Source organism: Oncorhynchus mykiss, chromosome 26 (genome assembly GCF_057628025.1).
Source record: "Oncorhynchus mykiss isolate SJ-2025 chromosome 26, ASM5762802v1, whole genome shotgun sequence".
Classification (NCBI taxonomy): Eukaryota; Metazoa; Chordata; class Actinopteri; order Salmoniformes; family Salmonidae; genus Oncorhynchus; species Oncorhynchus mykiss.
Window position 1 is genome coordinate 35524912 of NC_143047.1, and position 19581 is coordinate 35544492.

Sequence of the window (19581 nt, forward strand, 5' to 3'; positions counted from 1 at the left end):
TCCTCCCAGTTGTTGAAGGTGATGTGGAATTTCTTAAGGTTTGTTTTTATGTTGTATTTGTAGCATTTATTTTGCCCGCCAGGGGCTCACTAACATTCCTTCAACTGGGAGTGCATCGGCGTGTGTTGGGCATCCGTGCATGGAATTCCATCAGAGTTGTAGTGCTGCATTATACACGGAGCGTACTAAACATTAGGAACACCTGCTCTTTCCATGACATACACTGACTAGGTGAAACCAGGTGAAAGCTATGATCCCACTTGTTAAATCCACTTCAAATCAGTGTAGATGGAGGGGAGGAGACAGTTTAAAGAAGGATTTTTAAGCCTTGAGACAATTGAGATGGATTGTTTACGTGTGCCATTCAGAGGGTGAAGACAAAACATTCACTAGGGAATATCAATATGTATAGCAGTATTCCTGAACAGTACTTGCGAACCAACATAGCTTTCACTAGGGAATATCAATGTGTATAGCAGTAGTCCTGAACAGTACTGCGAACCAACATAGCTTTCACTAGAGAATGTCAATGTGTATAGCAGTATTCCTGAACAGTACTGCAAACCAACATAGCTTTCACTAGGGAATATCAATGTGTATAGCAGTAGTCCTGAACAGTACTGCGAACCAACATAGCTTTCACTAGAGAATGTCAATGTGTATAGCAGTATTCCTGAACAGTACTGCGAACCAACATAGCTTTCACTAGGGAATATCAATGTGTATAGCAGTATTCCTGAACAATACTGCGGACCAACATAGCTTTCACTAGGGAATATCAATGTGTATAGCAGTAGTCCTGAACAGTACTGCGAACCAACATAGCTTTCACTAGAGAATGTCAATGTGTATAGCAGTATTCCTGAACAGTACTGCGAACCAACATAGCTTTCACTAGGGAATATCAATGTGTATAGCAGTATTCCTGAACAATACTGCGGACCAACATAGCTTTCACTAGGGAATATCAATGTGTATAGCAGTATTCCTGAACAGTACTGCAAACCAACATAGCTTTCACTAGGGAATATCAATGTGTATAGCAGTATTCCTGAACAGTACTGCGAACCAACATAGCTTTCACTAGGGAATATCAATGTGTATAGCAGTATTCCTGAACAGTACTGTGAACCAACATAGCTTTCACTAGAGAATATCAATGTGTATAGCAGTATTCCTGAACAGTACTGCGAACCAACATAGCTTTCACTAGAGAATATCAATGTATATAGCAGTATTCCTGAACAGTACTGCGAACCAACATAGCTTTCACTAGAGAATATCAATGTATATAGCAGTATTCCTACCTGTCATGGAATTCTCTGAGGTGCTGAGCTGTTCCCGCAACTTGTCCACGTCGTCAGGATGCACCTGTTCATACAGCGTGCTGCCAAACCACTCCGACTGCGGGTGGTTGAGCACCGGCGTCACCGAGTCAGACACGTAGATCACGCGGCCCGTCTCCGCGGCGACCACAAACAGGAAGCCGTCGGCCGCCTCCAGGATGAGGTGCTTCAACTCCTATTAGACGAGAGGAGAAAAGAGAAACAGAACACACACACGTGTGTGACGGCAGAGCAGACACACGTCACAGTAAAGATGAGGGATATGCAGTATTGATTGACATACCATTGGTGAAAATCCGGGACAAACAGACACACACGCCAAGGGCAGAGGCAGGGGACATGACAGACAGCCTGCAAAAGCTTTATTTATTTCAAATTGATAAGATCAATATGCTGACAGGAAATTGTGTCAGCGGATATCATTTGTAGAGCTGCACAGATGTGCAGACCCAACGTACAGAACCCAAATGCAGAGTCAAAGAGAATAGAACAAAACCAATTCATAGACTCACCTTTTCAGTTTGGCTTTGTACTAGTTTATTTATGTACTTTTTTTTCTCATCTCTAATTCCTATGTGTTTGTATTCATTTTGATCATATTATGCTGCTTTTATTGCCTTGTATGTTAATTTGTCTTTTTATTGTTTACTTTTTAATGACTATTATTACTATTTTATTATGTACAGCACCTTGAGTTGCGGTCTCTGTATGAAATGTGCTATACAAATAAAGTTGTTTTATTATTACCTGTTTGCTGAGGAGGAGGGTTTGTAGACCCTGCTAAATTACTCACACAGACACACACACACACGCAAAACGCACACACACACAGATACGCGCACATCAGCCCCCATGACCAACCCACCCACAAAACACACACACATTGGTCGTGTTCCAGGCCGACTACATTGCAGTCATTGCATGGCCTCAACCAAATGGTCGTGTGCCATTTCATCGACAGCGCAGTTGGGTTATCAGATTGCGATATCATACGATGCAGTTAGCTGGTAGTTGTCTGCAATGTAGTCAGCCTGGAACGCGGCCATCGTCACCCCCACCTATAATACCTGTTCGGTCAGGAAGGAGGGCTTGTACGCCCCGTCAGTGGACGTGTTCCCGGTCCCTCTCATGGACTTCATGTGGGACACGGCCATGCGGAGGATAGTCAGTTTGTCTGGCTTGCGGGCCAGAGCGCTGCAGGTGGGCACCATGTCCGACAGCTCCGTGATGTACTGGGTCATCTTGTTACGGCGACGCCGCTCTATCTCGCTGTGGTTCTCTCTGGAACAGAGAGGAGGATTTAGACACATAGGGGGAGGCGTCGCTGGTGGTCAGGAGGGGGGGGGGGGGGGGGGGTGGTCGTCACTGGTGGTCAGGAGGGGGGGTTATCACACGACCCGGGGGTGGTGGTCAGGGGGGGGGGGGGGTCGTCACTGGTTGGCCACGGTGGACAGGATATAAATGTAAACATAATTTCTTATCTTAAAATTCACAAATCAGTGAAAAGTATGGAACAGACAGAAGGGGTCTTTGAGGCTGTACTGTGGGCCGATTTGGTGTGTGTTTGTGCATTTGTTTTAGCATTGATGTGTATGCACCATAACCCTAAACCCAATTCTGATTTCATGATAATGCAGTTTTTTTTCTAACATGAGCATCCAGTGACAACCATCTGCATTTACCAGTGTTTCCCCTAGCGGTGCTTAGGCAGGACGGGCTGCCTACAAAATCATTCGCCTCCATTGGTTTGAATTGGAACTTTCGGTGTTAAAAGCTTAGTATGTTAGTTTTGATACAGTAAGGTAAACTCTAGTGAACCGACTTCAAACTTGGTTGTTCAACACCTACCTATGGCTGGATACACACTTTTACTTAAACTGAATTCATTGCCAGCCATTCTTGGAGATAGGAGTACGTGCACATACTCTAAGAACCATAATACTCTGTACTAGAGAAGACTAAAGGGAAGTTAGGAGAAGAGAAGTTATTCAGTTGCTTTTCAGCGTTTGAGTTTGTCTTCTGAGGACATAAAGAACATACAGGGATTAAAGAACACAGCAGACCAGAACACAATCTCTGAGCTACGGATGGACAGGTCCTCAAATTCTATGTTCATTTATTTGATCATGAACGTCATGTGTGAATAACATACATTGCCTTCAGAAAGTATTCACACCCCTTGACTTTTACAACATTACGTTGTTACAAAGTGGGATTCAAATGAATTTAATTGTAATGTTTTTCAAAGATCTAGACAAAATACTTGGTAAGGTCAAAAATGTGTCAAATAAAACACTAATATACTTAGATAAGTATTCAACCCAATGAATCAATACATGTTACACTCACCCCTTGCAGCGATTACAGCTGTGAGTCTTTCTGGATAAACCTCTCAGAGCTTTCTACACCTGGATTGTGAAACATTTACCCAAGTTCTTCAAGCTCTGTCAAATTGGTTATTGATCATTGCTAGACAACCATTTTGAGGTCTTGTCATAGATTTTCAAGCAGATTTAAGTGAAAACTAACTCAGCCACTCAGGAACATTCACTGTCTTCTTGGTAAGCAACTCCATTGTAGATGTGGACTTGTGTTTTAGGTTATTGTCCTTCTGAAAGTTGAATTCCTCTCCCAGTGTCTGTTGGAAAGGAGCCTTAACTAGGTTTTCCTCTAGGATTTTGGCTGTGCTTAGCTCCATTCAGTTTATTTTTTTATCCTGAAAAATTCCATAGTCCTTAAAAATTACAAGCATACCCATAACATGATGCAGCCACCACTATGCTTGAAAATATGTTGTGGTACTCAGTAATGTGTTGTATTGGATTTGCCCCAAACGTGACACTTTGTATGCAGGACATTTGAATTGCTTTGCTGAAAACAGGATGCATGTTTTTGAATATTTGCATTCTGTACAGGCTTCCTTCTTTTCACTCTGTCAGTTAGGTTAGTATTGTGGAGTAACTGCAATGTTGTTGATCCATCCTCAGTTTTAAACTAACTGTTTTAAAGTCACCATTGGCCTCATGGTGAAATCGCTGAGCGGTTTCCTTCCTCTCTGGCAACTGAGTTAGGAAGGACGCCTGTGTCTTTGTAGTGACTGGGTGTATTGATATACCATCTAAAGTGTAATGAATAACTCCAACACGCCCAAAGGAATTTTCAATATCTACTTTATTTTTTACCCACATACCAATAGGTGCCCTTCTTTGCTAGGCATTGGAAAACCTCTGTGGTCTTGTGATTGAATCTGTATTTGAAATTGATGTCTCGACTGAGGGACCTTACAGAAAATTGTATGTGTGGGGTACAGAGGTAGTCATTCCAAAATCATGTTAACCTCACTAGGGTAGGGGGCACTATTTTCACCTCCGGATGAAAAGCATGCCCAAAATAAACTGCCTGCTACTCAGGCCCAGAAGCTAGGATATGCATATAGACAGAGTATGCACACAACGAGTAAGAGCTGCCACTGAACACTCACAACATCACATTAGTAGATTTGGATAGAAAACACTCCAACGTTTCTAGAACTGTTAAAATAATGCCTGTGAGTATAACAGAACTGAAATGGCAGATGAAAACTTGAGGAAAATCTATCCAGGAAGTGCCATTATTTTAAATGGCTGTTTTTCCAATGAAAGCCTATCCACCTTTTTAAAGGGATAGGACCCAGATTCCGTTCCTTATGGCTTCCACTAGTACTCTAGTACGGTCTTTAGACATTGTTTCAGGCTTTTATTCAGAAAAATGAGAGAGAATGACAACTTTGAGTTCGTGGATAGTGGGATGTCCCCAGAGTGGTTTCCTGCGCGCGACCGAGAGCGCACCTTTCTTGTTCTTCTTTTATATTGACGACGCTATTTTCCGGTTGAAATATTATCGATTATTTAGGCTAAAAACAACCTGAGGATTAATTATAAACATTGTTTGACATGTTTCTACGAACTTTACAGATACTATTTGGAATTTTCACCTGCCTCTTGTGACCGGATTTGAGCAGTTGGATTACAGAACAAAACACGCCAAAAAAAATTTGGTTTTTGGATATAAAGAGGGATTTTATCGAACAAAACAAACATTTATTGTGTAACTGGGAGTCTTGTGAGTGCAACCATACAAAGATCATCAAAGGTAAGTGATTCATTTTATTGCTATTTCTAACTTTTGTGACTAATCTACTTGTCTGGTTACTGTATGTAATGTTTTGTGTGCTGAGTGCTGTCCTTAGATAATCGCATGGTTTGCTTTCACCGTAAAGCCTTTTTGAAATATGACACGGCGGCTGGATTAACAACAAGTTAAGCTTTATTTTGATGTATTACAATTGTGATTTCATGAAAGTTAAATATATAGTAATTATAGTAATTTAAACTTGGCGCTCTGCAATTTCACTGGATGTTGGCCAGGTGGGACGCTACTGTCCCACACCCCCTAGAGAAGTTAAACTCTATTATTGCAGACAGAGTGAGTCCATACAACTTGTGACAAATGTTTCCTCCTGAATTTACTTAGGCTTGCATAACAAAGGGCTTGAATACTTCTTGACTCAAGACATTTCAGATTTTCATTTGTAATTCATTTGTAAACACTTCGACATTATGAGGTATTGTGTGTAGGACAGTGACAAAAACATCTAAATTGAATCAATTTAAATTCAGGCTGTAACACAACAAAATATGGAAAAAGTCCAGGGGTGTGAATACTTTCTGAAGGCACTGTATTTCTAATGTCCCAAATAGGTGAGGTTTCCATACAAGCCCTTTTTGAGTCAGCACTAACTGAATAGGGTGAGGTTTCCATACAAGCCCTTTTTGAGTCAGCACTAACTGAATAGGGAGCCATTTGGGACACAACCGTCATTTCCATAGCAGGTCTGGTGGCATAAATACATTATGAAGATGAATGATGAATAAAACATCAGATGAATAAATTGACAATTTTGAAAAGTAGGTTTGTATTCAGAGTTACTAATATAAACTAGGGGAGCTTTGATTGATTTTTGAATTTACTTGAAGTCCCTGGGCATTTAGGCTTTCCATCTGAAATCCCTGGGAATTGAGGCTTTCCATCTGAAATCCCTGGGAATTTAGGCTTTCCATCTGAAATCCCTGGGAATTTAGGCTTTCCATCTGAAATCCCTGGGCATTTAGGCTTTCCATCTGAAATCCTTGGGCATTTAGGCTTTCCATCTGAAATCCCTGGGCATTTAGGCTTTCCATCTGAAATCCCTGGGCATTTAGGCTTTCCATCTGAAATCCCTGGGCATTTAGGCTTTCCATCTGAAATCCATGGGAATTTAGGCTTTCCATCTGAAATCCCTGGGCATTTAGGCTTTCCATCTGAAATCAATGAGAATTTAGGCTTTCCATCTGAAATCCCTGGGCATTTAGGCTTTCCATCTGAAATCCCTGGGAATTTAGGCTTTCCATCTGAAATCCCTGGGCATTTAGGCTTTCCATCTGAAATCCCTGGGAATTTAGGCTTTCCATCTGAAATCCCTGGGCATTTAGGCTTTCCATCTGAAATCCCTGGGAATTTAGGCTTTCCATCTGAAATCCCTGGGCATTTAGGCTTTCCATCTGAAATCCCTGGGAATTTAGGCTTTTCATTTAAAGTCCCTGGGCATTCAGGCTTTCCTTTTGACCGTATTTTATCCAAGTCTCCACATCTCTGTGGGTCAAGTTCACTCAGCGCTTGGCTGCACTGTTTGAAATTAAGTTTACACCTGATATTTCCATGTTTTATTCCCTGGTGAAAATAGCAGGTGTAACCTGACACCGCTGTAAACGTTAGGTAAGTGTTTTAGTCAAGCCCTGGGAGGTGGGGTGAGTCAGTGAAATCCTATGGAGCTCTAGCAGGCCAGGCCTACCTGGCATATCTCTCCTTATCATCACCAGGTATCTGATCATCATCATCATACCTAGAGAGAGGAGCAGAGAAGAAACACAGCATGTAACACCTGGGACACCACTCGCTGATACGCAAACACCTGAACACAGTAGCATGACCACGGTAGCCTGAACACGGTAGCTTGACCACACCCTAACACAGTAGCATGACCACGGTAGCCTGAACACAGTAGCCTGACCACACCCTAACACAGTAGCATGACCACAGTAGCCTTAGAACAGTAGACTGAGAACAGTAGTCTAAACACAGTAGCCTGAACACGGTAGCCTGAACACAATAGCCTGAACACAGTAGCCTAACACAGTAGAATGATAACCATAGTCTAAACACGGTAGACTGACCACACTAGCACAGTAGCCTGAACACAGTATCCTGAGAACAGTAGCCTGACACAGTAGACTGATAACCATTGTCTAAACACAGTAGCCTGACCACAGTAGCCTGAGAACAGTGGCCTGACACACTAGACTGATAACCGTAGCCTGAACACGGTAGCCTGACCACACCCTAACACAGTACCCTGATCACATTACCCTGATCACAGTAGCCTTAGCACAGTAACCTTAGCACAGTAGCCTTAGCACAGTAGCCTGCTAACCGTAGTCTAAACACGGTAGCCTGACCACACTAACATGGTAGCCTGACACACCCTAACAGAGTAGTAGCCTGATAACCATAGCCTGAACACGGTAGCCAGAACACACCCTGAACACGGTAGCCTGAACACACCCTAACACAGTAACCTGAACACGGTAGCCTGAATTTGGGATAACACATGTACAATTAGAATGATACACATGCTATTTATGGGCTTTAAAAAGTGTTAGATATTTTGATGAGAGCAACATGCACAGGACAAGGAATGGGTGTAACAGCAGAAAATGGGCATGCGTTGTATTAAGTGGCTGTAAAAGTGCTAACTATTCCCTGTGTAGTGCACAACTTTTGACCAGAGCCCTATGGGATCGGTACTCTCTGGCCTCTAAGAAGGCCTCACTAGAGTGGACTAGACAGGGAGAGAACTTGAAAAATAGGACTTCCCGTGGCCTGGTGAGGTATGGAGTAACAAGAGACTTTCAGAAGGTGTGTGAGAACACTTTTTATAATAAACTGTGGCATGCTGGATGTCTGCAACAAAGCCCACTATTTATCAATGTGGTATTTTTGGTCAAAAGGCTCTGGTTGTTTGGTAGGCTCTTCTCATCAATTTTAAAATGAGAGAGTTAGTAATGTGGTAGAGGTAGTAGTGTGTTTCTCATTATATACAACATGCTGTTGTAGTTTATCTTCTCCCCAGCAGAGGGCATTGTCTCCACTCCACTAACAGAGACCACTGCTGCCAGAGAACTCTGGATAAATCTGAGAGAACACAGAATAGAGGAAAAACCACACGTTGGAGAAAAACAACACGTGAGAGAATGCCTGTGGGTGGAACGACAGCTGAAGCTGCTTTTGAGGAACAAAAAAACGTTTAACAGATAAAAAATGTTAAAACGCTTGAAAATATGAAACAATGGGTTTGGTAAATGTGATTGAATGTCCATAGCAATAAGATGACAACAAGGAATGATTGTACAAAATATGGAATTCTGTATAATAAACACTCATAGCAACAACTTCAAGTCTAGAACTTGACTGTTTCTCATAGAAAGAGTAATTTGTTATAACAATGAGTGATACTTATTACATGGAAATATCAGTGGGCCATCGTTCACTGTTCTCACCTTGAAAATTTACTTGGTCCTTCCCCATCCTCGTCATCAAAGTCCATCCTGCAATCAAAGACCAAAACAGTTACTAGGGTGTGTGTGTGTGTGTGCAAACTGTCCATGTGTGTTGCCATTGTTTTATGGCTGTATGCTTATATTTTCAGTTCCTCCTGAACATTGAGAATGCTTATTACCTCCCCTGTTCCTCCTGAACAATGAGAATGCTTATTACCTCCCCTGTTCCTCCTGAACAATGAGAATGCTTATTTCCTCCCCTGTTCCTCCTGAACAATGAGAATGCTTATTTCCCCCCCCGTTCCTCCTGAAAAATGAAAATGCTTATTTCCTCCCCTGTTCCTCCTGAACAATGAGAATGCTTATTTCCTCCCCTGTTCCTCCTGAACAATGAGAATGCTTATTTCCGCCCCTGTTCCTCCTGAACAATGAGAATGCTTATTACCTCCCCTGTTCCTCCTGAACAATGAGAATGCTTATTTCCTCCCCTGTTCCTCCTGAACAATGAGAATGCTTATTTCCTCCCCTGTTCCTCCTGAACAATGAGAATGCTTATTTCCTCCCCTGTTCCTCCTGAACAATGAGAATGCTTATTTCCTCCCCTGTTCCTCCTGAACAATGAGAATGCTTATTACCTCCCCTGTTCCTCCTGAACAATGAGAATGCTTATTTCCTCCCTGATCCTCTTGAACAATGAGAATGCTTATTTCCTCCCTGTTCCTCCTGAACAATGAGAATGCTTATTTCCTCCCCTGTTCCTCCTGAACAATGAGAATGCTTATTTCCTCCCCTGTTCCTCCTGAACAATGAGAATGCTTATTTCCTCCCTGTTCCTCCTGAACAATGAGAATGCTCATTTCCTCCCATGTTCCTAATGAATGATTAGAATGCTTATTTCCTCCCTGTTCCCCCTGAACAATGAAAATGCTTATTTCCTCCCTGTTCCTCCTGAACAATGAGAATGCTCATTTCCTCCCATGTTCCTAATGAATGATGAGAATGCTTATTACCTCCCCTGTTCCTCCTGAACAATGAGAATGCTTATTTCCTCCCTGTTCCTCCTGAACAATGAGAATGCTTATTTCCTCCCTGTTCCCCCTGAACAATGAGAATGCTTATTTCCTCCCTGATCCTCCTGAACAATGAGAATGCTTATTTCCTCCCTGTTCCTCCTGAACAATGAGAATGCTTATTTCCTCCCTGTTCCTCCTGAACAATGAGAATGCTTATTTCCTCCCTGTTCCTCCTGAACAATGAGAATGCTTATTTCCTCCCTGTTCCCCCTGAACAATGAGAATGCTTATTTCCTCCCTGATCCTCCTGAACAATGAGAATGCTTATTTCCTCCCTGTTCCTCCTGAACAATGAGAATGCTTATTTCCTCCCTGTTCCTCCTGAACAATGAGAATGCTTATTTCCTCCTCAGTTCCTCCTGAACAATGAGAATGCTTATTTCCTCCCTGTTCCTCCTGAACAATGAGAATGCTTATTTCCTCCCCTGTTCCTCCTGAACAATGAGAATGCTTATTTCCTCCCTGTTCCTCCTGAACAATGAGAATGCTTATTTCCTCCTCAGTTCCTCCTGAACAATGAAAATGCTTATTTCCTCCCTGTTCCTCTTGAACAATGAGAATGCTTATTACCTCCCCTGTTCCTCCTGAACAATGAGAATGCTTATTTCCTCCCTGTTCCTCCTGAACAATGAGAATGCTTATTTCCTCCCTGTTCCTCCTGAACAATGAGAATGCTTATTTCCTCCCTGTTCCTCCTGAACAATGAGAATGCTTATTTCCTCCTTGTTCCTCCTGAACAATGAGAATGCTTATTTCCTCCTCAGTTCCTCCTGAACAATGAGAATGCTTATTTCCTCCTTGTTCCTCTTGAACAATGAGAATGCTTATTTCCTCCCTGTTCAAGGACCTGGTGCAACAACAACAGAAATTGTGAAATGCATAGTCACTGCCAAACAGATAAATGAATCAATTTCCTCTGCGTCCCTCGACACTAAGACCGAGTCTCAAATGGCATACTTTGCCCCTACAGTGCACCACTTTTGGACGAGGGCCTGCAGTCGACATGTTATGATGAAAACACTACAACTCAACTTCACTGAGACATTTGATTAAAGAGTATCAGAAAGAGCATTAAAAACCTTAAGTTACGGCCACATTTCTGGAGGAGTCTTTTCTTATGCAGCATTTGAGTACATTTCAAGGTTGCTTGTCACACAACATGTGTGTCAAGAAACAACGGATCATGAGAAGAAATCATACCTTTAAAGCCTTACTGTTTTAGTCAAGTGAGTCAACACAGTGAACGGACAAACACCTCAGAATGACAAACTGTTCCAGAGGTGTTACGTCAATTTTGCACGTTGCCTTTGTAATGTAAAGCAATTTGCGTTGTTTGCCTTTCACATGACCAGCACTATAGTAATAAAACCTATTGTTATTATTCAAAAAGTACCATCAAGTAGGTATTGCTCAGAGCATAGAGGAAGCGTGGGTAGTGTAAACCGCTGATCCCGCCTCTGTAGTTGAAAGGTTGCCATGCCACTAGTGATGACTCGTCCAGAGTGGCGTTTTTCAATCTCATCTCACACCGGTGTGTCTAACAGACTACTGAATTGACCTGTGATGTCTTGATTAGAGGTCGACCGATTAATCAGAATGGCCGATTAATTAGGGACGATTTCAAGTTTTCATAACAATCGGAAATCGGTATTTTTGGGTGCCGATTTTTTTAAACATTTTATTTGTATTTATATACCTTTATTTAACTAGGCAAGTCAGTTAAGAACACATTCTGATTTACAATGACGGCCTAGGAACTTCCTTATTCAGGGGCAGAACGACAGATTTTCACCTTGTCAGCTCGGGGGAACCAATCATGCAACCTTACAGTTAACTAGTCCAACGCACTAACCACCTGCCTCTCATTGCACTCCACGAGGAGCCTGCCTGTTACGCAAATGCAGTAGAAGCCAAGGTAATTTGCTAGCTAGCATTAATTGTATCTTATAAAAAACAATCAATCATAATCACTACACACTACACATGGTTGATGATATTACTAGTTTATCTAGCGTGTCCTGCGTTGCATATAATCGATGCAACGCTGGGGGATTATTTAACAAAAGCGCATTTGCGAAAAAAGCACAATTGTTGGACAACTGAACCTAACCATAAACACGAATGCCTTTCTTAAAATCAATACACAGAAGTATATATTTTAAAACCTGCATATTTAGCTAAAAGAAATCCAGGTTAGCAGGCAATATTAACCAGGTGAAATTGTGTCATTTCTCTTGCGTTCATTGCACGCAGAGTCAGTGTATACCTGCCAGAGGCAGCCTGGCTCATTGCGAACTAATTTGCCATAATTTTACGGAATTATGACATAACATTGAAGGTTGTGCAATGTAACAAGAATATTTAGACTTAGGGATGCCAAATGTTAGATAAAATACTGAACGGTTCCGTATTTCACTGAAAGAATAAATGTTTTGTTTTCGAAATGATAGTTTCCGGATTCGACCACATTAATGACCAAAGGCTCGTATTTCTGTGTGTTATTATGTTATAATTAAGTCTATGATTTGATAGAGCAGTCTGCCTGAGCGATGGTAGGCAGCAGCAGGCTCGTAAGCATTCATTCAAACAGCACTTTTGTGCGTTTTGCCAGCAGCTCTTCGCAAGCACAGTGCTGTTTATGACTTCAAGCCTATCAGCCTAATGGCTGGTGTAACCGATGTGAAATGGCTAGCTAGTTAGCTGGGTGTGCACTAATACTGTTTCAAACGTCACTCGCTCTGAGACTGAGTAGCTATTCCTCTTGCTCTGCAAGGGCTGCGGCTTTTGTGGAGCGATGGGTAACGCTGCTTCGACTGTCGCTGTTGTCGATGTGTTCCTGGTTCGAGCCCAGGTAGGGGCGAGGAGAGGGACGGAAGCTATACTGTTACACTGGCAATACTATAATGCCTATAAGAACATCCAATAGTCAAAGGTATATGAAATACAAATGGTATAGAGAGAAATAGTCCTATAAATACTACATTAACTACAACCTAAAACTTCTTACCTGGGAATATTGAAGACTCATGTTAAAAGGAACCACCAACTTTCACATGTTCTCATGTTCTGAGCAAGAAACTCAAACGTTAGCTTTTTTACACGGCACATATTGCACTTGAACTTCTCCAACACTTTGTTTTTGCATTATTTAAACCAAATTGAACATGTTTCATTATTTATTTGAGGCTAAATTTATTTGTATTGATGTATTATATTAAGTTAAAATAAGTGTTCATTCAGTATTGTTGTAATTGTCATTATTACAAATACATTTAAAAAATATGGCCGATTAATCGGTATCGGCTTTTTTTGGTCTTGATACAGCGATCTGTTGATAACAGATAAGCTTTGTTGTGTGTGTGTGTGTGTGTGTGTCAAAGCAATGTACACCAGTACATTTCACTTAATCTGATGACTGATTAGCAAGAGCTTATATAACTGAGATTGTGATTGATTCTTAGGCTTGACCGAATTCAGCCTCCGGTCGGGTTCGCACCTGATGACGGACCAAGATAGAGTTAAACAGAGGGCCAGTTACTGTTATAACTGAGGTATAAAGGAACACAGTCACTGAGTAGTGTCATGAGTTGAGTGCTGAGTAACTACAGCCTTCACCTTAATGCTATAGTCTGTGATAATAATCTTCTCTGCCACTCATTCTTCTGATAATAGTAGAAGTGACTGATGAGTATTTGTCTGTCTCTGTATTCCTAAGTATCACTCTGTCTGCTTGTCTGTCTGTCTCTGTATTCCTAAGTATCACTCTGTCTGCTTGTCTGCCTCTCTGTATTCCTAAGTATAACCGTCTGCTTGTCTATCTGTCTCTCTGCATTCCTAAGTATCACCCTGTCTGCTTGTCTGTCTCTCTGTATTCCTAAGTATCACTCTGTCTGCTTGTCTATCTCTCTGTATTCCTAATTATCACTCTGTCTCTCTGTATTCCTAAGTATCACTCTGTCTGCTTGTCTGTCTGTCTCTGTCTGTCACATGCAGTCCCTCAGTAGTGCATGCCTGATAGTTGAGGTAACGCAGTATGCACTGTTATGCCTGATACCAGAGGTAACGCAGTATGCACGGTTGTGTCTGCTAGTAGAGCTAATGTACTATGCACGGTTATATCTGATAGTAGAAGTAATGCAGTATGCACGGTTATATCTGATAGTAGAGGTAATGCAGTATGCACGGTTATGTCTGATAGTAGAGGTAATGCAATATGCACGGTTATGTCTGATAGTAGAGGTAATGCAGTATGCACGGTCATGTCTGATACGAGAGGTAATGCAGTATGCACGGTTATGTCTGATATGAGAGGTAAGGAAGTATGCAGTTATGCCTGATACGAGAGGTAATGCAATATGCACGGTTATGTCTGATAGTAGAGGTAATGCAGTATGCATGGTTGTGTGATAGTAGAGGCCATGCACTATGCATGGTTATGCGTGATATTAATGGTAATGCACTATGCATGGTTATGCGTGATAGTAGAGGTAATGCAGTATGCATGGTTATGTCTGATAGTAGAGGTAATGCAATATGCATGGCTATGTCTGATAGTAGAGGTAATGCAGTATGCATGGTTACGCGTGATAGTAGAGGTAATGCAGTATGCATGGTTATGTCTGATAGTAGAGGTAATGCAGTATGCATGGTTGTGTGATAGTAGAGGTAATGCAGTATGCATGGCTATGTCTGATAGTAGAGGTAATGCAGTATGCATGGTTGTGTGATAGTAGAGGCAATGCACTATGCATGGTTATGCGTGATATTAAAGGTAATGCACTATGCATGGTTATGCGTGATAGTAGAGGTAATGCAGTATGCATGGTTATGTCGGATAGTAGAGGTAATGCAATATGCATGGCTATGTCTGATAGTAGAGGTAATGCAGTATGCATGGTTATGCGTGATAGTAGAGGTAATGCAGTATGCATGGTTATGCTTCCACCGAGCACAAGCATCAAGCCTATCTCATTGAAAATTGAGGATCATTACTCTGTGTCAGTATGTGTTGCTGACCGTCTTAGTCAGGCTCCTACTGGAAATGACATGTCTCCAGTTTTTCTATCCACAGACATTCATGTAAGGAGTAAATAAAAGATGCCCTAGACGGGTCCCTGTTGTGTTCCGTGTCATGTCGAGTTGCCATATTGCCTGGATGGCTTTGGCTTTTATTTCTTCATGTTGGTGTAGGCTAGATGTATAATGGATACAGTGCATTCGGAAAGTATTCAAACCCCTTGACTTTTACACATTTTGTTACGGCCTTACTCTAAAATAGAAAACAGAAATACCTTATATATATATACATAAGCATTCAGACCCTTTGCTAGGAGTCATAACATTGAGCTCAGGCACATGTTTTCCATTGATCATCTTTGAGATGTTTCTACAACTTGATTGGTAAATTCAATTGATTGGACATGATTTGGAAAGGCCAGACCTGTCTATATAAGTTCCCACAGTTGACAGTGCATGTCAGAGAAGAAACTAAGCCATGAGGTCAAAGGAATTGTCCGTAGAGCTTCGAGACAGGATTGTGTCGAGGCACAGATCTGGGGAAGGGTACAAAATAATTCTGCAGCATTGAAGGGCCCCAAGAACACAGTGGCCTCCATCTTTCTTAAATGGAAGACGTTTAGAACCACCAAGACTCTTCCTAGAGCTGGCCGCCCTGCTAAATTGAGCAACCGGGGGAGAAGGGCCTTGGTCAGGGAGGTGACCAAGAACCCTCTGTGGAGATGGCAGAACCTTACAGAAGAACAACCATCTCTGCATCTTCTACCAATCAGGCCTTTATGGTAGAATGGCCAGACGGTAGCCACTCCTCAGTAAAAGGCACCGGATAGCCTGCTTGGAGTTTGCTGAAAGGCACCTAAAGACTCAAATCATGAGAAACAAGACTGAACTCTTTGGCCTTAAGTGTCACGTCTAGAGGAAACCTGGCACCATCCCTACAGTGAAGCATGGTGGTGGCAGCATCATGCTGTAGGGATGTTTTTCAGCGGCAGGGACTGGGATATTAGTCAGCATCGAGGGAAAGATGAACGGAACAAAGTACTGAGAGATCCTTTATGAAAACCTGTTACAGAGCGCTCAAGACCTCAGACTGGGGCGAAGTTTCACCTTCCAGCAGGACAACGACCCTAAGAACACAGCCAAGACAACGCAGGAGTGGCTTCGGGACAAGTCTCTGAATGTCCTTGAGTGGCCCAGCCAGAGCCCGGACTTGAACCTGATCTAACATCTCTGGAAAGACCAGAAAATAGCTGTGCAGCAACGCTCCCCATCCAACCTGTTTTTGCTTTGTCATTATGGGGTATTGTGTGTAGATTGATGAGGGGGGAAAACACAATGTAATCCATTTTAGAATAAGGCTGTAATGTAACAACATGTGGAAAAGGTAAAGGGGTCTGAATACTTTCCGAATGCTCTGTATGTTGTTGTATAGGCAGAATGCCAGGGCATGGGGTAAATATGTCCCGATTTCACCCCGGGGGTTAACGTACCGTGGAATAGTCTCGAAATCTTCTGTTCCATCTGTCTTCGATCTGAGAGTGTTTTTTTAATCATACATGCAGCTATATGAGATTACTGTTTGCTTTTTTCGGTGGCACTATGTCAAACTATCATACATTGTATATCTCTGGCGTGTTACTCTGTCCTGCTAATAAAGCTTGTTTGAAATTCAACATTGGAATATTGGCCTGTGTGCTTGCTCTGTGTTTTTGTTATCCATGCCTGAAGTTCTGCTCATTGGAATAATGAAGCAATTCTATTGATATTTGGTCCTGGGATAAACCTGGAATACTCTTGATATACTGGTGTAATACTCCTGGAACACCAGTGGAATAGCCTTGTGGGTAAAATGCAGATATAAAATAGTACTCACCCTCCGGATCTCCTCTTGCCCCCGCGGCCCGGCATGGCTCCGCCCATCCTCACTTGGCCCGCCCCCACCACCGCCCCCGGCATAGTAACGGGCCCCGGCAACTCACTGCCCATCTCTGGAACAGAGGACAGAGAAAGGTACCACATGAGAACATGGCATTAGACATTGTGTGACATTGTGACTGTATTACAGCTGCATTAATATTACTCTGAAAGCGTGGGCATGGCCATGTGGTACCTGAACCTCCACAAGAACATGCCATGGTGGCTTTTCTGTTGTTTTCAATGTAGCCTAAATCCAGCCTGTTTTAGGACACAGAAAGACTGAATATGGCGCTCCGTGTCGTGCTGGGTGGTGAGCTGAAGCACATTGCGTGCCAAATCACAATTTCTCTCTCTGTGCCTTTCCTTCTCCCAGGCCTACCAACACACCCCTTCTCTCTCTCTGGTCTACTCATTCACTCCATCAGCCAGATGTTATGGATATGCTAAACAAACCCCCTTCTCTGCCCCAGTGCTTCCAGCAGTTTTGTTAATATTTGATACAAGCCAGCGTTTCCCCTCTCCTCTCCCTCCCTTTCCTATCCTTCCCTCTCTGTCTCCTCCACTAGCTTCTACTTTTCTGTCTTGGAAAACCCCCAGCTGCAAAGAACCAACCAACTAATTCATTCATTCATGAAGTAGCCTAGAGGTATGTAAACAACACTTCAACTCATACATGCATAATAACTAGTGCTCAGGAGGTGGCAGCCAGACATAGCATGGCATACTGTGGTTCTAGGTGAGAACACAGTGTCTGGCTACAGGAGGCTAGGGCTGGAGAGGACAGCCTGGACACACAGCGTCTGCCTACAGGAGGCTAGGGCTGGAGAGGACAGCCAGGACACACAGCATCTGGCTACAGGAGGCTAGGGCTGGAGAGGACAGCCAGGACACAGTGTCTGGCTACAGGAGGCTAGGGCTGGAGAGGACAGCCAGGACACAGTGTCTGGCTACAGGAGGCTAGGGCTGGAGAGGACAGCCAGGACACAGTGTCTGGCTACAGGAGGCTAGGGCTGGAGAGGACAGCCAGGACACAGTGTCTGGCTACAGGAGGCTAGGGCTGGAGAGGACAGCCAGGACACAGTGTCTGGCTACAGGAGGCTAGGGCTGGAGAGGACAGCCAGGGTTTCTCCTATCATTACTTAGGAGCAGCACCACCATGTCTAGTAGCAGCATTCCCTGTGTAGCTTCTTCAATCCACCCAAAGACATCATAATATCACTGGCTCTCACAACAAAACACAACAAACATGGATTATAGCCTATCGCATAATCTGACAAATAGGTTTGTTACTGGGATAAGAGGAGATTAATGCATTGTGTAATCTGGCTTTAATGAAAAATAATGCTCTTTGGTAAATACATTTTTTTTTAAATGCAATGCTTTTAGATTCGTGGGAAGTAGTTAAGGAGTGTACTCTTCAGGAGAAATTAAATATTATTGGAACGCAACCCAGGTAATAATCAGTTGATTGTTCATTCTGTTCCATGCTTCTCTTCACATGGCAACCCTATATGCAGCCACGGTGCTGTTAACACCCCAGTTATTTCTTCATTAGACTTAAATGTGCATATCCAATGAGAGAGAGAGAGGCCTGCTGTTGTGGTTATTATTGGAAATGACAGTAAAATCGAAGCTGTATTTCTTAAATGTTTTGGCAGTAGAACAGTTAGTTTCAATAATCAGTTAACGTTACTGTATACAAAAGACATCAGGCCTAGGCTAAACAGAGCAAATAGAACTGGAGTGAATGCACATTAGGAAACGTAAGATTTAGGCCTATTTTTAGAGTAGTATTTTTCAACACACAAGGCTCACAGGCTACATTCCATAGCCTACACATAATTTGATGACGAGCAGCAATTCAGCAACGTGTATATAAACCATTGTTTGCCTTCCTCTAAATGTTTTGCTTCTATATCACTACCAAACTTGTATCATTGTCCAGAATTTATTATAATAAGAGCGCCGGCGATATAATTGCACCTCCGCTAAGGATGCATTGTAGCCTTGTACTTCCGTAATACAGTAACAATCTAACAACAAAAGTGTATGCTGTGTGTACGTTTATTTGCTCAGTAACAATGTAACAACGTAATGACTACATAACAGCAACAATGTAATTAACGCCTTTGTGACTGTCATTACATGACAACTAGAGCTTCAAGGTTCAAACATATAAGGCATATAAAGGTAGCTTTACTGGTCATGCAAATAAGACTAGCTAGGCCACTAGGTTACTATTTAGGCCGTTCACTAAAAACTTTAACTTCTTCCTCAAATAACACTGAGTAAAGAAAGCCAGGCTACAGTGTTGTTAGCGTCTAGCAAGCTGCAGATTTCATCTAGCTAATGACTGTCGAATCAACCGGCGATGGAGAGGGATCAACAAATCGCTGTCACTGACACCAGTGACAAACGTCGAAATGACTCGACTCAAATTGCCCGAGTTAACGTCGATAGGCCAAGGGCTCGGTATGCAAAATAACCTTTGTATCGTGAGGGGGACTGGCTATTCGGTGAAATCAGAGCACGTAGCAGCAGCTAACTAGCTGCCTGTTGGATTGAGCCAAAACGCAACCAGCATCTCATTTTGCG

The 19581-nt window shown here is 42.5% G+C and overlaps 1 protein-coding gene across 9 annotated transcripts in view; it reads right to left on the reverse strand.

Moving 5' to 3' along the window:
- Positions 1-19581, reverse strand: part of LOC110506172 (aryl hydrocarbon receptor nuclear translocator 2) — a 142549-nt gene that overhangs the window by 122274 nt on the left and 694 nt on the right. For 2 of the 9 annotated variants that reach the window (XM_090222862.1, XM_090222868.1), the window contains exons 2-6: positions 16943-17057; positions 8981-9028; positions 7216-7266; positions 2414-2627; positions 1308-1521 (exon numbers count right to left, since the gene is read on the reverse strand). In XM_090222862.1, the coding sequence (XP_090078988.1) occupies positions 1308-1521; positions 2414-2627; positions 7216-7266; positions 8981-9028; positions 16943-17057 (642 nt within the window). Of the gene's footprint in view, positions 1-1307; positions 1522-2093; positions 2127-2413; positions 2628-7215; positions 7267-8980; positions 9029-16942; positions 17058-19581 lie in introns of all 9 variants that reach the window. The other 7 variants (XM_090222861.1, XM_090222860.1, XM_090222863.1 and 4 more) reach the window with 7 other exon arrangements.